This window comes from Hermetia illucens, chromosome 4 (genome assembly GCF_905115235.1).
Source record: "Hermetia illucens chromosome 4, iHerIll2.2.curated.20191125, whole genome shotgun sequence".
NCBI classification, from domain to species: Eukaryota; Metazoa; Arthropoda; class Insecta; order Diptera; family Stratiomyidae; genus Hermetia; species Hermetia illucens.
The window spans coordinates 117497953-117517592 of NC_051852.1; the positions used below are offsets into that span (position 1 = coordinate 117497953).

The 19640-nt window shown below is 41.5% G+C and overlaps 2 protein-coding genes across 8 annotated transcripts in view; one reads left to right on the forward strand and one right to left on the reverse strand.

Moving 5' to 3' along the window:
- Nucleotides 1–4942: 4942 nt before the first annotated feature.
- LOC119655995 (transcription factor Adf-1-like) lies at nucleotides 4943–5976 on the forward strand. 2 transcript variants are annotated; one of them, XM_038062234.1, is made up of 4 exons: nucleotides 4943–5156; nucleotides 5207–5354; nucleotides 5413–5542; nucleotides 5600–5976. In XM_038062234.1, exons 2-4 carry the CDS (start codon nucleotides 5213–5215, stop codon nucleotides 5967–5969), a joined length of 642 nt encoding a protein of 213 aa, XP_037918162.1. In that variant the 5' UTR covers nucleotides 4943–5156; nucleotides 5207–5212; the 3' UTR covers nucleotides 5970–5976. The 2 variants fall into 2 exon arrangements, with proteins under 2 accessions (XP_037918162.1, XP_037918161.1); XM_038062233.1 differs by having other exon boundaries at nucleotides 4943–5354.
- A 5921-nt stretch (nucleotides 5977–11897) lies between these two features.
- Nucleotides 11898–19640, reverse strand: part of LOC119655609 (solute carrier family 26 member 6-like) — a 71745-nt gene continuing 64002 nt past the window's right edge. For all 6 annotated transcript variants that reach the window (XM_038061569.1, XM_038061566.1, XM_038061564.1 and 3 more), the window contains 4 exons: nucleotides 18908–19239; nucleotides 18439–18711; nucleotides 12343–12646; nucleotides 11898–12154 (listed from right to left, as the gene is read on the reverse strand). In XM_038061569.1, the coding sequence (XP_037917497.1) occupies nucleotides 12006–12154; nucleotides 12343–12646; nucleotides 18439–18711; nucleotides 18908–19239 (1058 nt within the window). In that variant the 3' untranslated portion in view covers nucleotides 11898–12005. The remainder of the gene's footprint in view (nucleotides 12155–12342; nucleotides 12647–18438; nucleotides 18712–18907; nucleotides 19240–19640) is intronic.

Consider the following 19640-nt stretch of genomic DNA (forward strand, 5'->3'; position numbering starts at 1 on the left):
TATTGGAATGTTTGGAAAGGAAATTTCTAATTTTCGCTCCAACAGTCGCAGTTAAGGCCTGATTGTTTCAAGGCGGAGAAGTATTGAGCTGAGCCTCAACTGATTCCGCTAGAACTTGCGCGTTTCTAGCATCAGACAGGTTCCCTGTTCCTAATAAGAACGAAGTTTCGAGACTTGAGTCTACCCATCAACCTGTTTATATCTTGAAACATATTAGGCCCATTGTATATTGTGGAAATTTTCCGAATAATTGGCAATTAATCCGGGAAAGCAATGCTTTGTATTCAACATTGACTTTATTTCCATATTTGCGAAATGTCCGCTTGAAGTTCCTGCGCCATATTTGTCTGAATTTCACGTGTAACATGATATCATGGGGTATAGAATTATATTCGAACTCATCGACTTTTATTAGGTTGTTTTTTCTGCGTGTAGCAGTGTTGATGGCGCCGTCAGCCACAATTATTGCTTCGTCGGTTTCGGTATCTGACAAGTTTCGGATTATAACGAGTTTTTTCAAATTTAGATTAGGCGCTAAGTCTGACTTGAATTTGTCCCAATTTGTGTGAATGAAGGATCTGATAGTCGTTAGGACTCGCTTTTGCAGTTGAGAAAACGAGGAAAGTTGGAGTTCAACTACAAACTGGTCGGACATTCCCGGTGATGTTTTACAAGATTTCACCTGAAAACTTTGTTCGGTTTCGTCAGACAGCAAGACGTAGGCGAGGATAGACTGACTGCTCGGTCTTGTCAGTGTATCTGGCAAAACCCTCTCAATACTGGTGAGCGAAAAAGGGTCGTGGATCCATTTTAGCAAGGTTTCCCCATTTATATTGATTGCCTTGCCGCCCCAGGAGGTGTGCCTTGAGTTGAAATCGCCCCCGAGAAGAAGGTATTTTGACTTTAACTGGAGATTGTCCAAGACGTGCAAGTCATGGTCCAGTTGCTCAGTTTTAGAACTACATTTGATGTAGACGGAGATTACCGAAATCCATCTACCATCGGTAGTTTTAACTATTGCCGCGCAGCGGAAGATGTTTGCAGGTTCTCGATGGCGACTTCCTCAGAAAACAATGGGTTTTTTTTCGGGCGAGAAGGGCAGTGCCTGAATTGTTATCGTTCCGAATAATGTTATATCCGGTGAATTATTTATTTATTTAATAAGGACCATACACAGAAAACAAATTCTTATTACATATTGTCCTCAGAAGTAGGAGCAAGTGAATGGCTTATTTTACGCTTAAAACTAGAGAAGGAAATAGAGTGCAAGAACCCAAGCTGTAGGGCGTTATAGAACCGGCATAGCCTCGGGATCAGAGAGTGGAACTAAATCTCGAGCTCTGCGATATCAAAAATATCTGCACTACGTGTGTTATGAGACGAGGCGATAGGGAAAGTAATATCCGAGTTGGCGGAGCAGTCCATCAAGCAATTGCAGAGTTTGAAAACAGTACACATATCAAGGAAGAAACGGCGTTGCTGTTGGGAGGGGAGATTGAGGGTGCGGAGTCGTAACGGATAATCAACCGGTGGAAAGTTCTTTTTATAAAAGAAGATCCGGGTGAATTGGCGTTGTACAACAAGAGCGCGGCAGTCACGAATGCGGAAGGGGAACCAGACTACACAGTAATATTCAAGGATGTTTCTGACAAGGGGATAGAAGAGTGTTGAGGAGGGCTGAATTGAGGTAAAGTCGGAGGGGGAACGTAGAATAAAACCAGAGATTTTGCAAGCTCTATTGATGATGTCAACGAAGTGGGAATTGAAACGAAGTTTCTCCTCGAATATTACGCCCAAGTCTTTGCAAGAGGTCAGTAGTGAAAGGGGTTGTCCACTGAGAGAATAAGAAAAGAATGTTGGGAAGGGTTTAAGCGAAAAACACATCCAGTGGCATTTGTTGACATTCAGTGTTACCTTGTTGACCGAAAACCAACGGACTAAATTATCAAAGTTGGACTGTTAGAGAGCACAGTCCAGCGGAGACGAAACAGAGGTAAACAATTTAAGGTCGTCTGCGTAAAGCAAATACGGGCAGGTGGGGATGGAGGCGAGGTCATTGATAAAAAACAGGAAGAGTAGCGGGCCAAGGATAGAGCCTTGGGGAACACCAGAGGAAGGAGAGAAGGAACGAAATGAGTAACCATGAAAAGAAACTTTCCAGGAACCTCATACCGATTGGAGAAAAGCCAGGAGATGACTGAGGGTGGGAAGTCTAGTAATGAAAGTTTAAGGGGCAGAATTTTATGGTAAACGGTATCAAAGGCTTTGGAGAAATCTGTATAAATAGCATGCACCTCCTGTCGTGAATTAAAGCATTTAGCAACAAAGTTGGTAAAGACCAGAAGGTTTGAAGCCGTAGATTTAGTATATGTTTCACGAAACCATGCTGCTCTTTGACAATGAGGTGACCGAAGTTTGCGGGGAAGGGAGAAAAGAAGTAGGTACAGAAAAGGTCGCAGGATTGTTGTGGGGAGTTGGCAGTGGAGTCAACGAAACTGATAGAAGAAGGAAGAGATTGAGTGAGATTACGAGAATTGCGAGTGGACAAGGGCAGTTTCGACGGTCAATAAGTACCTTTTAAGCACTTTTCTGACCATTGACTTCATAGTAGAACGCATAGCTTGATATTTGTACCCAGTTGAAAGACGCTAAAGCTGAGTTCAGACCGTCACAATTGGCTTTGTGGAAGTTGAACTTAGTAGATTTACGCTTGGTGTTGGGCTTTGAACGAGGAAGCTCCGCTTCAAATTCAACCGCGGGGTGGTGAGCGGCAGTTTTGACATACGGAGATGTGCAAGGAAATAAAGAGAGGTGGCGCTTGGGAAGGTTGGAAAGGAAGAGATCTAGAGTGTGGCCCAAGGAGTTTTTGGTGGCATTGAAATTCAGGGAGGAGCAAGTGTTTATAAAGGAACAAAGTAGAAGAGAAGAATGGGAGAGGTTTTTGGAAGGAATTGGAATCCTAGGATAATTAGGCCAGTGGAGCATAGGGAGGTTAAAAACTCCGCAAAGGAAGAAAGGGAGGGAAGGGAATATGACAGTAAGAAGTTCAGACGAAGAGCAACACAATCAAAGGAAAGCCAGAGGAGGGGAAGACGGGTTCGGCGGAGAGTGTATCTTTTAGTGCAATTAGGGCCCCGCCGGCGGTGGACTTACGAGATGCATCCCGCTCCCTGTCACAGCGGAAAGTGGAGTACTCTTCGGGGTTTACATTATGTCTGCTTTTAAGATGAATCTCCGAAATGCAGTAGAAATCTGCCTTCAGAATATAGATCAACAACTCAAATGTCCTCATAAAAGAAATACACAAAACCTTCCCTACTTGAAGCGTCCAGTTTCCGGTTTCCCGATTTGTTGTAACATAAAATATGCTCGCAGGTCGATTGTCCACCTACACTCTCAATACATTGGAGATAATCTATAATATCTAGACTAGAAACTATGACAAAAATTTAAATTTAAAATAAATTATAAATAAATATTGAGGCAAAATGAAAGTTTCCTTAGTTTCCAATATCCAATATCTACTGAACAAATTCCACCAAATTGATAGTTGCAAGCAAAAACAACAACCGGAAGCTAGACGCTTCACGTATGAAAGGTTTTGCGTATTTCTTTTATTGAGAGTGTGCATTTGTCCCATTAGTACGTAGCACGTAATATATGCATACATTATGTGAAAATATCCACTTTCAAGGGATACTGACATTTAAAGTCTTGAATTTGCACTGAAGCGACAACTTTGACCCAGTATAACTTTGTTAGTAATACTTTGGCAGAATCATGCTCTATGCTGTAGCTTATATTGCTGCAAAATTTCTAGGGTGAAATTAAGGGGGGTTTTCCTGTCAATTACTAAAAATTATAGTAATGTACTATTATTAACTTTATTTGAACAGGTACCGATTCGGAGGGTATTTGGGAGCCTAGGCACCATATAGTGGCAGCCTCTTGATTATTTTTCAGATTTTAGGTAGTTTCTGAGAATGGGTGTGTTAGAGGAATGATCGCTTTCAACCCCCCGTACTCCCTACCTTTCCAACAAATGTCAAAACTAAGACCGGCTTCGAAAAGTATTAATTTGATACCCCACATGACTATATTTGATGAAAAAAAAATTACATCTCGACCCCCCTCCCCCCCCCCCCCTTGCATGCATTGGGACCCCCCCCCTTAAATTCGACGTAAAAGGATGTATTATAACTCATTATATGCGTGAGCGTTCACACTTCCCACCAATCGTTGACACAAAACTTTAAAAATCGAAAATTATCTGAATAATATTCATTGCATCCTAATTGTTGAAGATATGCATAAAGTGAAGCTGTGACCATATGCGCTTTTTCACACCACTGCATGTGGCATTGTGCCTGGGTAATAAAAGTAGGTCTACCGGTGAGTTCGCAAGTTGTGAACTTGTTACGAGTTTTTCTAGGACAAATGAGTTTATTGTTGGGAAATCGGTCATCGGAAAGATTTCCGAAAGTACTGAATACTTTGAGAAAGCAATAGATAACGATCTGAGTCGAACAATATTTATTTAGGTTTTTCCAGATTGTAAAATAAAAATTCAGAAAATTTGATTTTATGGAATGGAGAGAAGACAAATAAATAAATTTGTTATCAGGCAACTTTGAAAAATGAACACAAGGAATAGGTTCAGCATCTGCGTTGCCAGGCGTATTCATACTATACAAGGATATCCATATTTGCGTATCACACAGGCGCCAATTAATAGTAATTAATTCTTGAAAGACCAGATGGCTATCTTTTGGTGCCTTTAAAAGAGTTTGCTTTTCCATTCTTTTTACTTAGACAAGGATTCACCGTGAAAGGGTGAAGTTGCTTTGGTTCCATTCGCATTTCTCTTCCCGAAATTATTCCAATTTGTATTACTGTATTTTCCGTACCAGTAACTTATTTTTGGTTTTTGTGCTATAAGATTGTGCGGAATATTCATCCTTGTGGAAAACGAAAGGCAAGTGCACTTTCATTGGCATCCATTTTGGTTTATTCCAGAAGCTACTGCAGTAAAAAGGAGAAAGTGTTGTGCAGTTCGTGTAGTGTTTATGATCCCTGGTTTCCGTTTTCAGGATCGCCTCAAGGGTTCATTGCCATTACGTCAAGGATATTCGTTTTGAATCCACGAGGAGTCTGAGGTGAGTGAACCTTTATGGGCATGGGCCTGTTGCATTCATTCTACTTGCAGACCGAAATGCGGAAACTAAGTGAAAGTGAGGAAGAGCGATTAATCGACCAGGTGAAGCAGTATCCCATCTTGTACGATGAATCGTACAAAGTAGCTGATCCACAGGACGAAATTTGGAAACGAATTGCTCTAGATTTGAATTTGGACGGTAAATACACTGCATTGTGAATGATTAGTTAGCCTTTTCAATATTGCTCTGTGTTAAGTATTGGATTGCAAAACAGCGTGGAAAAATCTTCGGGACGAATTTATAGAAAGAAATGCTTTACAAGAGGCGGTGAATTTTAAATATTACACAAGATTGTTGTTCCTTCGAGATTCACTGCAGCCTAGAGAGTAAGTTATAATTGACATTATAATAAATGAAAACGCATTAAAATGTTTTATTTTCAGAGGAAGAGCAGGAGATCTAGCTTCCTCTGCTTCGCCAGACGATATGGATGAGGAAGGCTCACCATCCACATCGCGATCCTCGCGAACGATGTGCAATACGAGCACACCGTCGACGTCAAGCGAATTGATGCCTGTAAGACGTAAACGAGCTAGGATGTACAACAGCTACCAGAATTTGTTGGTGAACTTGCTTTCAACAATTCAAAAAGAGAATAAAATGGATGCGGTGGATAGCTACTTTTTTAGTTTGTCAACGACGGTTAAGGAATTCAAGCTTTTACCACGTGACTTTTTAAAGTTGCAGTGCGAGGTGAGCCGTGTCATCGTAGAAAAGTTAGATGAGTTTGCAGCAACCCAACACAATACATAAGTGAAGAAGAGAAAATTTCAGTTTCAGAAAATTGAGGTAATATCTGCATCAAGTAGTTGTAAACGTTAGTTCTCATTCAATAAATTAATTACCTGAAAATCTGTCATTTTTCTTTGTGCTTTGTTGAACTTTGATCTGAGATTTCTTCGTCACATGTTGGCAATATGGTTGAAAAAGATCATCATCATCATCATCAACGGCGCAACAACCGGTATCCGGTCTAAGGCTGCCTTAATAAGAAACTCCAGACATCCCGGTTTTGCGCCGAGGTCCACCAATTCGATGTCTCTAAAAGCTGTTTGGCATCCTGACCTACGCCGTCGCTCCATCTTAGACAGAGTCTGCTGCATCTTCTTTTTCTACCATAGATATTGCCCTTATAGACTTTCCGGGCTGGATCATCCTTATCCATACGAATTAAGTGACTCGCCCACCGTAACCTATTGAGCCGGATTTTATCCACAACCTGACGATCATGGTATCGCTCATAGATTTCGTCGTTATGCAGGCTACGGAATCGGCCATCCTCATGTAGGGGGCCAAAAATTCTTAGGAGGATTCTTCTCTCGAACGCCGCCAAGAGTTCCCAATTCTTCGTGGTAAGAACCCACGTTTCCGAGGAATACATGAGGACTGGCAAGATCATAGTCTTGTACAGTAAGAGCTTTGACCCTATGGTGAGACGTTTCGAGCGGAACAGTCTTTGTAAGCTGAAATAGGCTCTGTTGGCTGACAACAACCGTGCGCGGATTTCATCATCGTAGCTGTTATCGGTTGTAATTTTCAACTTTAGATAGGAGAAATTGTCAACGTTCTCAAAGTTGTAGTCTCCTATTTTTATTCTCCCCGCTTGACCAGTGCGGTTTGATGTTGTTGGCTGGTTCGTTTTTGGTGCTGACGTTGCCACCATATATTTTGTCTTGCCTTCATTGATGTGCAGCCCAAGATCTCGCCTTAATCGCCGCCTGCTCGATCTGGATGAAGGCAGTTTGTACGTCTCTGGTGGTTCTTCCCATGATGTCGATATCGTCAACATGGGCCAGTAGCTGGGTGGACTTAAAGAGGATCGTACTTCTTACATTTACTTCGGCATCACGGATCACTTTCTCAAGGGCCAAGTTAAAGAGGACGCATGATAGGGCATCTCCTTGTCGTAGACCGTTGTTGATGTCGAATGGTCAGCCTAGTCAGTCTTATCAATTTCGTGGGGATACCGAATTCTCTCATGGCCGTGTACAGTTTTACCCTGGCTATGCTATCATAGGCGGCTTTAAAGTCAATGAATAGATAGTGCAACTGTTGTCCATATTCCAGCAGTTTTTCCATCGCTTGCCGCAGAGAGAAAATCTGATCTGTTGCTGATTTGCCTGGAGTGAAGCCTCTTTGGTATGGGCTATTCACCCCGGCAAGATAGCGGAGAATATCTTATAGATGGTACTCAGCAACGTGATACCTCTATAATTGCTGCATTGTGTGATATCTCCCTTTTTATGTATGAGACAGATAATGTCTGGTTGCCAATCGTCGAGCATTGACGCCTTGAGCACCAGTTGATGAACCACTTGGTGTAATTGGTCACCTCCATATTTAACCAATTCGGCTGAATTTCCATCGGCTCCTGGCGACTTATGATTTTTTAGCCGATGAATTGCACTGACTGTTTCTCCTAAACTTGGTGGTGGCAGTATTTGTTCGTCGTCTTCAGTTGGCGAGACCTCGAACTCGCCGATGTTCTGGTTGTTCAGTAGCTCATTAATGTACTCAACCCATCGCTCTAATATGCCCATTCTGTCGGAAATTAGATTTCTCTCTTTGTCTCGGCAGGATGAGCATCGAGGTGTATAAGGCTTCATCCTGCTGACTTGTTGGTAAAACTTGCGCGCCTGGTGCGGTTGCTCCATGCACTTTTCTAGTTCGCAGACTTGTTGGTTCTCCCAGGCTTCCCTTTTCCGTCTGTGAAGTTGCTTCTCCGTTCGACGGAGTTCGTAATAAGTCTCTGCGCGCGCCCGCGTTCTTTGAGAATGCAACATTACTCTGTATGCGGAATTCTTCCGTTCCGTTGCTAGCTTATATTCATCGTCAAACCAGCCGTTCCAACTACTTTTGCGGCTGGGGCCAAGTATGTTTGTGGCCGTACCAATGATAACGTTCTTCAGGTGATTGTGAAGATCATTTGTTGATGCTTCATCTCCAGGTCCTCTGTTGACTGCGGTTATTGCGGCATCCATTTCCCTCTTATAGGTGTCGCGGAGGGTTGTGTTGTGGATGGCTTCAGTGTTAACTCCCACCTGATTGTCAGAGGGGATTCTGGGTGGTGTTGTTATTCGAGCTCGGAACACCATGCCAACTAGATAGTGATCCGACTCTATATTGACCCCCCTATATGTTCTGACATTCATCAAGGCTGAGAGGTGGCGGCGTTCAACCAACACGTGGTCAATTTGGTTGAAAGTAGTCCCGTCTGGAGAGGCCCACGTATATTTGTGGACCGCTTTCCGCGCAAACCAGGTACTTCCAGCTTCATCTCTCTACAAGGAGCGCACGTTCCATGAGAAAATGCGCAAATCGTTATTCCGTTGTCGCTGCCGGGTTCGTCGTTGTGTTATCAGCCCAGTCGGCTTCGTAACAAGTTGTTTTTTGTGTAGCGTTATCAGCCCTACCCAACCCGAAACCAGGAGGACCAGTTGGTACAATTTTTCCCGTTTTTAGGCGCGGGAGACTCGCCTTCATCCTTCTCCGTCTGCAGCTTTTCGTTAAGAAAGAGCTCCCAGCGGACCTATACTATCCTTTGAAAAAAAATGCTAACTTGAAAAACGATACAAGGTTTGCAGAAAAGACCCAGAGCAATTATTTCTTAATATTAAAAAGAAGATTGGCTGGCATGCACAGCAGGATGACGAAAATGCTCACGACACTATGATTGTTCGTCATGAACGCAATTGTAATATCCAACGTGGAGCTCAAGTAAATTCCCCTTTAATTTGCCCGAAAAAATAAAACTCGATCGGATGGGTGGGAACCGGTTGCAAGCCTAGACAAATTATGTATTTTACTTTGATGAGCTTCGATCGCAAGGTAACTACCCAACCAAAAAATTCGAAAAAAAAACTAGGATGGTGCGCTTATATGAAATCTAAGCTTCAAAATATGTCCCATCCTATATCTGCTCAGATGAAGGGGACCATATCTCGTCCATTAGCGCTAAACCTATAGTAGTCCAGACAATTTCGCGCGAATTTACTGCATCTGAAGCCATGCAAATAAGATGCTCACGTCATAACAAACGAGAATAATTGACATTCGAGTGAAATAATAAAGTTCCATATATGAAGGAGTTACTTATCCCCAGCCCTTTTACTCTTTGCTTCTATTAGGTAAGCTCTTTTTAAGCTTTTGTGTAAAACAAAACCTTATTAAAATCGGTTTACTGTTCTTCATGTCTGTCTTTTTTTCTCGTCGTTGGAAGGTGGAAAACCTAATGCTGGCTCCTGCCATGCAGTTATGTGAGACTCCTACTCACTAAAACCACCTCATTCTTCTTCCACTCTCCCCATGGGACTGCTATAAGCATTGCATCGCGCGGCCGGATCAGTTTTTAACTGCAGCTCATTATTGTTCGCTCCCTTTCTTGCCTTCTTTGCAGTTCTTCATGCCATGAATCATTTTCTGCTCAATTACCACTTGATTCCAAGCCTCCGTTGATTCCAACATAAACTCCACTATACTTTCAGGTGTTAAGCGCCTGTCTGTGATCGCCTCCAGCCTAGTTCGATGTGCTGTAAACCTTGGGCACTCAAATACAATATTCTCCGCATTCTCAGGAACGTTACCATATCTTGGGCAGCACGGTGACTCGTCGTGTCCAAATCGATGTAGATAAGCCCGATAACCTCTACGTCCACTTAAAAACTGTGTTATTTCGCAGCTTAGTTCCCCTTTCAATCCATCTTCGAATGTGTGGAATAATACGGTAGGTCCAACGGCCAGTTTGTGCCTCGTTCTATCTGTTTTGCCATTTTGCGATGGATTCCCGCCGCCCTAGTTACCGTCGAAGACTCCCCAAGGGTGGGGATTGTCCCTGCCAGTACACATGCTGCTTCTCCTGATGTTCGATAAGCATTGCATACCCGGAGTGCACTTAGTCAAAACGCCATTCCTAGTTTTCCGCAGTTTGATTTACTTTCCAGAACGGTTGACCAAACTGGAGCTGCGTAGAGTAGCACGGAACTAACAACCCTTGCAATAAGACGACGTCGACTTTGTCTTGGTCCACCAATGTTCGGTAGTATCCTCGAGATCGTTACAGCGATAGAACACTCAATGTGTTTTTTAAAGTTGAGCCTTTTGTCAATCATTACTCTCAAATATTTAAGCGACTTTTGGGAGTAAATTGTTTTTTCACCAACTTTAATTTTCACGGTCGTGTCTTTCCTTCTTTTCTTGATTAGCACTAGTTCCGTTTTATGTTCAGCAAGTGATAAACCGGACTTTTTCAACCAGGAATTGATCTCCCATATCGCTTCATTTGTGTAGATTTCGATCTCGTCTAAGCGTTTTGTAACTGTTGTTACCCCGATATCTTCCGCAAAGCCAATAGTTGTCACGCCATTAGGAAGGCGTAGCGTCAGCACTCCATTGTACATAATTAACCACAGTAAAGGACTAAGACAGACCCCTGTGGTACGCCGCACGTCATTAGGAATAATTTCTGTCCATCGTCCGAATCGCAATATAATCTTCTTCCAAGAAGAAATGCAACAACGATGCGTACAATGTACTTCGGAGCATATAGTTTAGTTAGAGCCTCTACGATTTTCGTCCACTTTGCAGTGTTGAACGTATTTCTTACATCGAGTGTCACCACAGTGCAGCATTTGTCATCTTATATTGTAGCGCGAGCCAGACCAGTCACCATTTGTTTGCATCGATGGTTGATCTCCCCTTACGAAACCCGAATTGCTTGTCACAGCGAGCAGCCTGTTGCATAATACTCGTTCAAATAGTTTACCAATGGTATTGCAGCTTCCATTGCTCGGGGAATTCTCCTTCTCTAAGGCATGCCGTAAAAACTTTGGCAAACATACCTGGTGCTGTCCACAACAAATGGAATCTAATATGAGAACCGCATATAACTGAAAAGTATATTCCATTCACTTTGGATCTCACTAGCTTGTCCCCACCTCCAGCTGAAAGTTCAGCTTTCTTTGCGTCCGATTTCTCAACATTGCCACATTTGGTAGTACAACAATGCCCATGCCCGCCTTCTTTCACAGTTGATTCCACAGTCGTCGGTCACCAACCTTCCCAGGGTCACTGTGTCTGGGATGCATGGGTCTGTTTCCACATACCGGTATTAGACTAGTTGTGTCCACATTACCACTTCATCCACTTTTCCTGGTAGAGTGGAAGGATGTTAGGGCGTTAAGTAGGGCGGAAGAGAAGATTCCGACAGGCAAGATTTAGTCTGAAGTGCCCTTTCCTTTGTGGCTAAAGTTTCCTTCCGCCGGGCTTTCCTCTCCCGTTTTCTGGAAGAATTAAGCTACAATGTTACCGACAGGTCGACCCTAATCAGGTCTGCATTTCCTTTCATTAAGGAAGTTGCTGTACTCTCGTTTCTGACTGACCATGCCACAAACTCTTGGTACAGGCTTTGAACTATCAGCATATCTTCCATAGATTTCTTCGTGGAAGAACATGAATCTGGTGAGGGTACCAAAATTTGTGCCGCGGCCGCAACTTGATTCCTCAAAATCAGAGGTGGATTAGAAGTCTCTTTTGCTTTCATCCTTAGTGTAGTAGAACTGCTACACGCTCCCTCACCAGATATCCAAGGTGGAAATTCACGGTATTACATACTGCAATATGAAGAAGTAGGCATTTAATTTAATGAATATTAAATGTGGATTAGATGAAACAAACGAATTTCAATACCATAATATTATTATTATTATTAATTATGACCAGATTAAAAATAAATAATTACAATATAAATTCTAATTTACACGATAATGTCTAAAATACGTTTAAAATGGCAGCTTATGAACTGTCTTTAACGTTAACTACACTAATCGGTGTAATCACTTCCATAGCATAATGCACAGCATCATGAACCGTAGGAAACTGTTTGAATCTGCCATCACTACTATTTCGTAGATCACATTTCTTCATTACTTCGTAGACAGGACCTGCAAATAACAATTGAATGGATTATGAAAAATCATCACCGAAAAATAGTTGATATTAACATGGGAGCCTCAGTTTTCTGAATATGTCTGGAATTGCTTCATACAGGTAAGGATAATCCGTAGATTTTCCATGACTTTCAGAGAAGCTCTGGAGCTCCTGATGCTACTATTTATATATATATACTTACATGAGCATCCTGCAACATAAACAACTGCTGAAAGTTTGTGGAACTCATTGATGATACTCTTCAATGAAGAGACCCCAGATGGATCGATGTAACTTAACGCTGAGAAGTCTAAAATGAGGCACTTGAAGCCCAAGTGCGTTGAGTCGTATTCCACATGTTGATTCGAGAGTTTGGAACATCGCTTCAATTCCTTAGCCAAGTCCATGCCTAATGTTGAGCATAATTCGTTTTTAAAGGTATCCCTTGAAGCAAAGTTAATACTGCCACAGAAATGGAAGATTTTGATGTTGGGAATCTCTTCGGCCTATAAATGAAGAAAAATGAAAAGTTTAGATAAATTCAGGTAATAGTTAGAACTGTAGGAAGGCTGGTTCACCAAAGGGTTTTGGATCCTGGCTAGGAAATCGTTAGCAAAAAAAGCCCTACAGTTTGGGATACTGCCGTGCCAATGTGGACATGTCTGTGCTATCACAGAATACAATGAGGATGTTTATAATCCTGAACTTTCTCATATGCATTTTACTGGGCCCAGTGAACCTTGAGGTTCATCACTTTGAAGTCTGCTTTTCTGTCTCCGGGACATAAAATCAACGTTTTATCACCCGTCCTGGGTGACTCGCGTCGGGTTTTCGACACGGTTTGCTGCACTTCCATTCCAGATTCAAATCAACCGAAAATTGCATGGCCATGGCTAATGCATAGCACGGTAGGGTAGCGAATAGAAAAGGGACTTATTTGGACTGAGTAAAGCATCCAAGTGTAGTCATAAACCAAAGTCTCAAACGCTAATTCACACAAAAATTTTTGTCAAATATATACTTTTGTTTTTAACGTATAGTGCTTAATCTTCGAGGTGTTAATTTCCTTCCTTCAATAGTGCAAAACATTGCTTTCAATTTGAACAGTACCCATCTATTGACATGGGGGGCCAACTTTTGTTTTTTATTTCATTCACTTAACTCCTAGTCAACAATTATTATCAATTATGTTTGCCATCTTTCTCCGGCTTTTTTGCCTTTTTCCTGTGGCTGCACGTACAGTAGTTGGAATTTCCAATCACTAAAATTGGGCCTATTCATTTCTGCCTCATTGGCAAATAGCAAATGACTTTTCCGCTCTTCATGATTGCCTCGCTCATTCTCATTTCTCTTTTCATAGCAGGAATTAGGTGTGTGTCCAGCGGCCCCTTTTGCAGATCGTTCTACCATTTTTGCCACTTTTTCAATGACTCCTTCTTGGCACCTCTGCCTCTCCTGAGATTGTGCTGAAATCACTACATGGTCTTGACGTCGTTAGGTGATAAATCGGAGAGAGGATGGATTTTTCATCACCTTAGGTTGGAAGTACCGATCTATATCAAGTGCCCGGTTAACATTCATTCTAATGGAAGCAAAGCCCAACAACACCTTTACTGACTTTGAGCACTGGCAGCTGATTAGAAAGAAGCTACGCGGTATGTCGGTTAAACTTCTGTCGATTCCTCGCATACACCAGTGCTCCCACCACGGTGCCGCTTATAAGAAGAATAAAACGGACAACTCTGACCACCACGGATTTCCGAAGAAAGCCATCATCCCCGCTAATAATACGTCATTATTTCTGGCAGGCATAATGCAAATATCCCCTGAAATTGAGCTACACCTTTAATATCTGGTCAAGTACCTCAAAATACTTGATAACTGACCTTGTAATGATGATGTGATCATAAACCCGAATATCAATCATACTTAAATCTCTAAATTTGGTGGTTAGCGCCGTCTTCATAATTTGTTCCGCTAAGTGAAGCTCAACAATCTTTAGCCATGCCTAAGGATCTCATTAGCTATACCTCAACATTTTCAGGAGGTTTTACGACGATAACCAGAACCAAGCTATTCAGAAAACTGATTACTGTATTTTCCTCTAGAATCTAAAAGAAAACTCTATTAGACTTCCGCCGTGATGGTGTAATCCTTAGGCCCCTAATCCATTGTCGTGCCAAAATTCCTTTCCAGGGAGCTCTGTTGCCATTACTATATTCAATTATAGGGAAAATTCTGTTGTAAATCATTCTAGTATCTTCCGTATCAAGCCTATGAGGAAGTATGGTTATGGGTCCTCCGGTAATTTTTCAGTCTTCGACAACGTAACTAGCCCCTCCCCCTTTAAACGGAAGAAGAAAGTATTTAGACTATGCATGTCTCAAGGATGCTAATGAATTATTGTATTTGACCTAGCCTTGACGGGTTTCTCCTAGAAATTTCGACAAATTCCGTTTCAGTTACTACAATATAGTAGTAATAGCGAGTACTGCTTTACATTTTTATGGTATGTGGTTGTGGAATGGATATGATCAATATATTGACAACAAGATACAGGCAGATCACCTGTGGTATGCTCGCCTCCTCCTTTCAAAGCCCTCAAGCATCACCGAGCGTTGATCCCTGGGTATGCAAATCAACCTTCAAACAGAGCTTTTTGAAGCATTCTCATTTCTCATAAATTACCGAAATTTGATCTTACTCTGGCTGGTGGACATGTTTCCTCTCTGAGTTTTGTTATCTGTGCTGCTATTTCCATACTCACGTTTTCGAGATCGCCGCATGGTTACAGCACCGCAATTATGCTTCTCCAATATTTTCATGGAATTATCTGCTATTCGAGAACACTTACGAAAACGCTCTGAGATGCATGAGCTAGAGGAAGATTGTCTGGTGATCACTGTGCTTACTAACCTACCAGACCATCTGTCTCGCTGATGTGGGCCTCAGATATGAATGTCAGGCCGATTATTCAGCTCAAGCCTCTCCCTCAGAAAAATAAATGCATTCCGGTGGTTGCACGCACCATGTCTAGTTCTTCGAAAGCTAAGAGCCACGGTCTTTAGTAACCATATTTCGACTAACCGATATACAGCCCATAAGATAAAATCACCAGTATTATTTCGAGTTTCTACGTCTCACATTTAAAACGAAAAAAACCTAGTATCTTTCTGTAGTGTCACCATCGCGCGAGGAATACTAACTACCACTAGCAACTACAGACGTGAAACGGCACCTGCCAGATCTATGATTTCTTGTATGGCTTGATTTCCACACAACCAAATCGCTTGCCAGATAGGTCTTTGGCCGATACTCTGTTACCACTGCTGCGATAAGACTCGCAGTTCAGTTTTGTTTTCACAAATGATTGCCGAAAGTAGGTGCCACGCTGCCCTGCCAAGGCTGAGGTTGATTGTTATCAACCGCATTTCTTCATTATGTTCAACACTTGGCATCTACGCTTTCTGCAACATGCCAGCGGTCAACAAAAAGCATTCACTTAAGATAAGATATTCAGGTAGGATCCTTAAATATTTCGTTTTCTCGATATTTCCTGGATCTTTTTCACCTGTCGCAACATTTGATTCGATTGAAATTACCTCCGAGAATTGTCAGCTCTGGATCGAATTGGACCTTCCGAATAATGTCTGCGAATGCCATATCACTTTTTTAGAGAGTTAATTCTGCTGTTATCGATACCCGTTTTGTTTTACTTAACTTTATTCTAGACTCCGTCAGTTCTTGTTTATAGCTCTTCCCCTTTTGTAGTTGTGGAGAATAGTATCGCTGCTCCTACGACTTTGGTTATACACAGGGAAGCAGAAGTACTTTTTTCAGTAAAAAGTTTTTGTTGCCTTTGGTCTCCTGCAGGAACCTGAAAGATTCTTCCTTTCAGCTTTTTATTCCTTTGAATTATGAGCAAGTCCCTCTTGTGTTGGTTGTGTGATTTTTTCTTTTTTAGAAGCATTTGTCTCTTCCCTCTCACACTCTCATACAGAACCCCAAGGGCTGGCAACCTCCGAATAGCGAAATTATCAGCTTTACAAGCACATTCGAACCTTATATTTTCTTTTTCTTCAACATTTGCGGGTCGATGTAATATAGTTCCACATTATGGGCCGATATTTTAATTATAGGATCAACTCTGGTCCAAATTTCAAATACGCCAGGCTTTTGGAAATGATACGTGAGAGAATGGTTTACCAAATATCCCACCCACCTTTCCCAACTGGTTAGTAAAGAGGCAAGACTAGTCAAGGCAGGCCTCAACAATCAAATTTTGCCGATTTTCGGAAATGAAATGTAATTCAGCTCTTCTGTACAAGATTGGACCAGCAACAATATTGATCGAATTCTGACAACTCCAAAAAGTATATTTAAAGTACAAATCCATAGCAATTGGCCAATGGGATAGCCGCAAAAGCCACTATCAAGGCAGACTGTGAATTACTGATTAGTTGCTCCAGAAAGGTGACGAAGTCGTCAGATAAAGGCGAATGAAGGATCGATAAAGACGGTGCCTTGTATAGGATTGGGTTATGTTACCGAATACTGCAACTTGTTGGCTTATTTTATGTCCTACCAAAATTCAACCTAAAAATTCAAATTCGAATAATCCACTAGGTGCTCCTGATTAAGCCTTTACTTATGGTTTGTTGTTCTCCAGATGGTATGTTTCCAACGCGAGAGGCGGGGCAGTTCAATATAATGTAGGAGACTGTTTTGTCGTCTTGATTGCAGAACAGAGCAGAGTATATTCGGTCTCCATTATAAATGCTCATTGTGTGGAGATATTTTCGTAGGGGACAGTGACCGGCTATCAAATCTGTCATTGTCCTCATTTTCAGTTCGCTTAGTTTTAGGGTTTTGGCTGTTTTAATCCGCCCTCCCTCCTGTAATATTAATTTGCTATTGCTTGAGTTCCTAGTCTTGCAGGTGAGGTAATGCGACGAATTTTAGTGTTACCGCAGATTCCTCCTAACACGCAGGTTTATTGGTTTATCGAATTCATTCTCTCTATCCGAAACCCCGTCCCATCTTCTGTCTCAGACCCGAGTGTGTAACACAGTATGAGGTTCCTCAGATAGTTACCATTCCAATGAAACTTGTTAGCACTGATGAAGATAAACAAGTGGTTCCCGAAATATCGGTATTTGCAAGAATAAATATCCACACCAACGAAAAAGAAACAACAAGTTTTTATTACTTCAATTCATTCCAATGGTTCCAGTTTTCCATAATTATCGTGGTCTCAACTTTGGTAACAAAGCACTTTAGAGTAACGTTAAATCGCTATCCATCTCTAAATTCGAGTTTGTGATTACGTTGGTTGTCCTGCAATGTCCGTATGATCCAAACTATTCAACGTAAACCTGTGCATCTGTTGAACTGAAATGTCCTTTTGCCTTGAGGTCGAAGGATAACAGTTGCAGCAGCGTCTGCGGAACAAAGAGGGGTGTGCTCTTCATGGCAAGCGAATTTTTGGAGTGAAAATAAGTTCTTAACAGCCTGCCCGCTCTTCACTACAACTTAACGACTTGGTATGTACATCCAGTAAATATGTGTGGCTTCAATTCCCATGTCCTACCTACAACCCGTTTGTTCCCTTGGTAACTATGTACATGAAATGTTTGTTCCAATTTCACATTGTATCCTGGATCTTCTTCTTTTTCATCAGCCTTTGCCCCGTTCCCCAGGATCATTCCCAGATATTTTGCTTATTTAATAGTTCATCAAAAAAGGATAGGTGTTTCACTTCGTAGAGCTTTTACTTCTTTGGAGAACCTCTGGAGACTGATATTGTTTGAATTTATCCTGAGATTCTCCCGTTCACACTACCCTTCTAGTAAACCCAGAGCTTATTGTACCAACGCTGAGATTGTTTGCAGGAATTCGTCGCTCTGTTTAACTAAACTAGCAGTTCGTCCAGTATAGAGTCTCACAGTAGACAGACAGATGTGTTTGAACTGGCCTGTTTTCCAGCAACCATTGTAGAAGTGTACGAGTATCTATAAAGCGCATGGAGACGATACATAAGGAGTGAAGGTATAAATTGGACGCTAATACTATCGAAGGAAATACTTTCAAAGGAGAAGGATTGGCACTAGAATTTCGTTTATAGGCAGACACCCTTATTTTTTCGGTACTCTCGGCAAATTTAGTTGTTTTTGGTTGACTAAAAAAGCAACCCATATTCAACTTTGCAAATTGTCTAGGAAAATCTGATGACTATTTTGCGAATGTTTAAAAAGTGATAAGCCTAAAATCTAAAGTGAATTAATAAAATCCTTCTTACCGCTTTGTATCTCCTAATATCCAAGTAAAGGTCAGTGTTAGCTACTTGGCCGAGGAGGCATGTGTATGGTTTCATACCGCGGATGAATATGCATGACAAGCTAAGGATGATTCCCACTAATAAACCGATGTCAATGGCAACAAAAACCACAGTCAAGAATGTAGCAAGCCAAACTACTGCATCTAATCGGCTCAATTTCCAGAATTTGAAAAAGTCCATTAACTGCTTCAGCATACCCTTCAACGCGATTAGAATGATTCCAGCCAAAACACTCTGAAATGAAATAATAATATCCAAATTATATTAACGGAAAAATAATTCGAAAGTACTCACAAATTTTCATTTAATCGGAAAAAGGAAAATAAAATAAATAAACAAATAAACAAACAAAAGGCAACTCAAAAGTCTGAGCTTAGTCTACACTTTCTAATATTGAAATATGAAATTGCAGCACAAATGGCTTACTCACCCTTGGCAATGGTTCAAAAAATGGTCCAATCCAGAGAAGTACAAATGCCAAAATTAGGCACGAAAATACTGAGGCAATCTGAGTTCTACCACCGACAGTTTGTTGAATAATTGAGCGTGACAACGAAGCTGAAAATGGCATACAAGAAAATAGTGAGCCAACTACATTTCCGGCCCCCATTGCAAGCAATTCCTGGTTTGAATTGACTTCATAGTTGAGTTTTTGGGCAAATATCATTGCCATGGAGACAGCCACTGCATAAGACACAATTGCAATAGGAATGCTATCCACGATGACCTCTTGGAGGAGAGTTACCTTAGGAAACGCCATTTCTGAAAGGAGAAAAAATAATTAGTAGTTTTGTTCTTTATTGTTTTTATTCATATTTACTTTTACATTTTCTGTCTCCTAAATAATTCAAATATATGCTAAGGTTCCCCATAAATAAATAGGGGAAGGGTCTGGCCGTTGTGAGAAATTCCGAGTGAGAATTATACGAGTGTGGGATGGAAATTATATTTATGGGGCCTCTCATTGGGATTTCTATTCCGAGTCCCCCAGAAAACCCCAGATCCCCCGTTTCCACCCACTTCTCGACAGGTCATGGGGAAGAAAATGGGTGAGATATTTCCAAGCCATAAAAGTGAAACTTTCGTCCTCCATATAATAAAAATTCATCTCTTCTCCAGTAAAAATAAAAATTTGCTCTTTTCTAAACGATCACACTCTTATT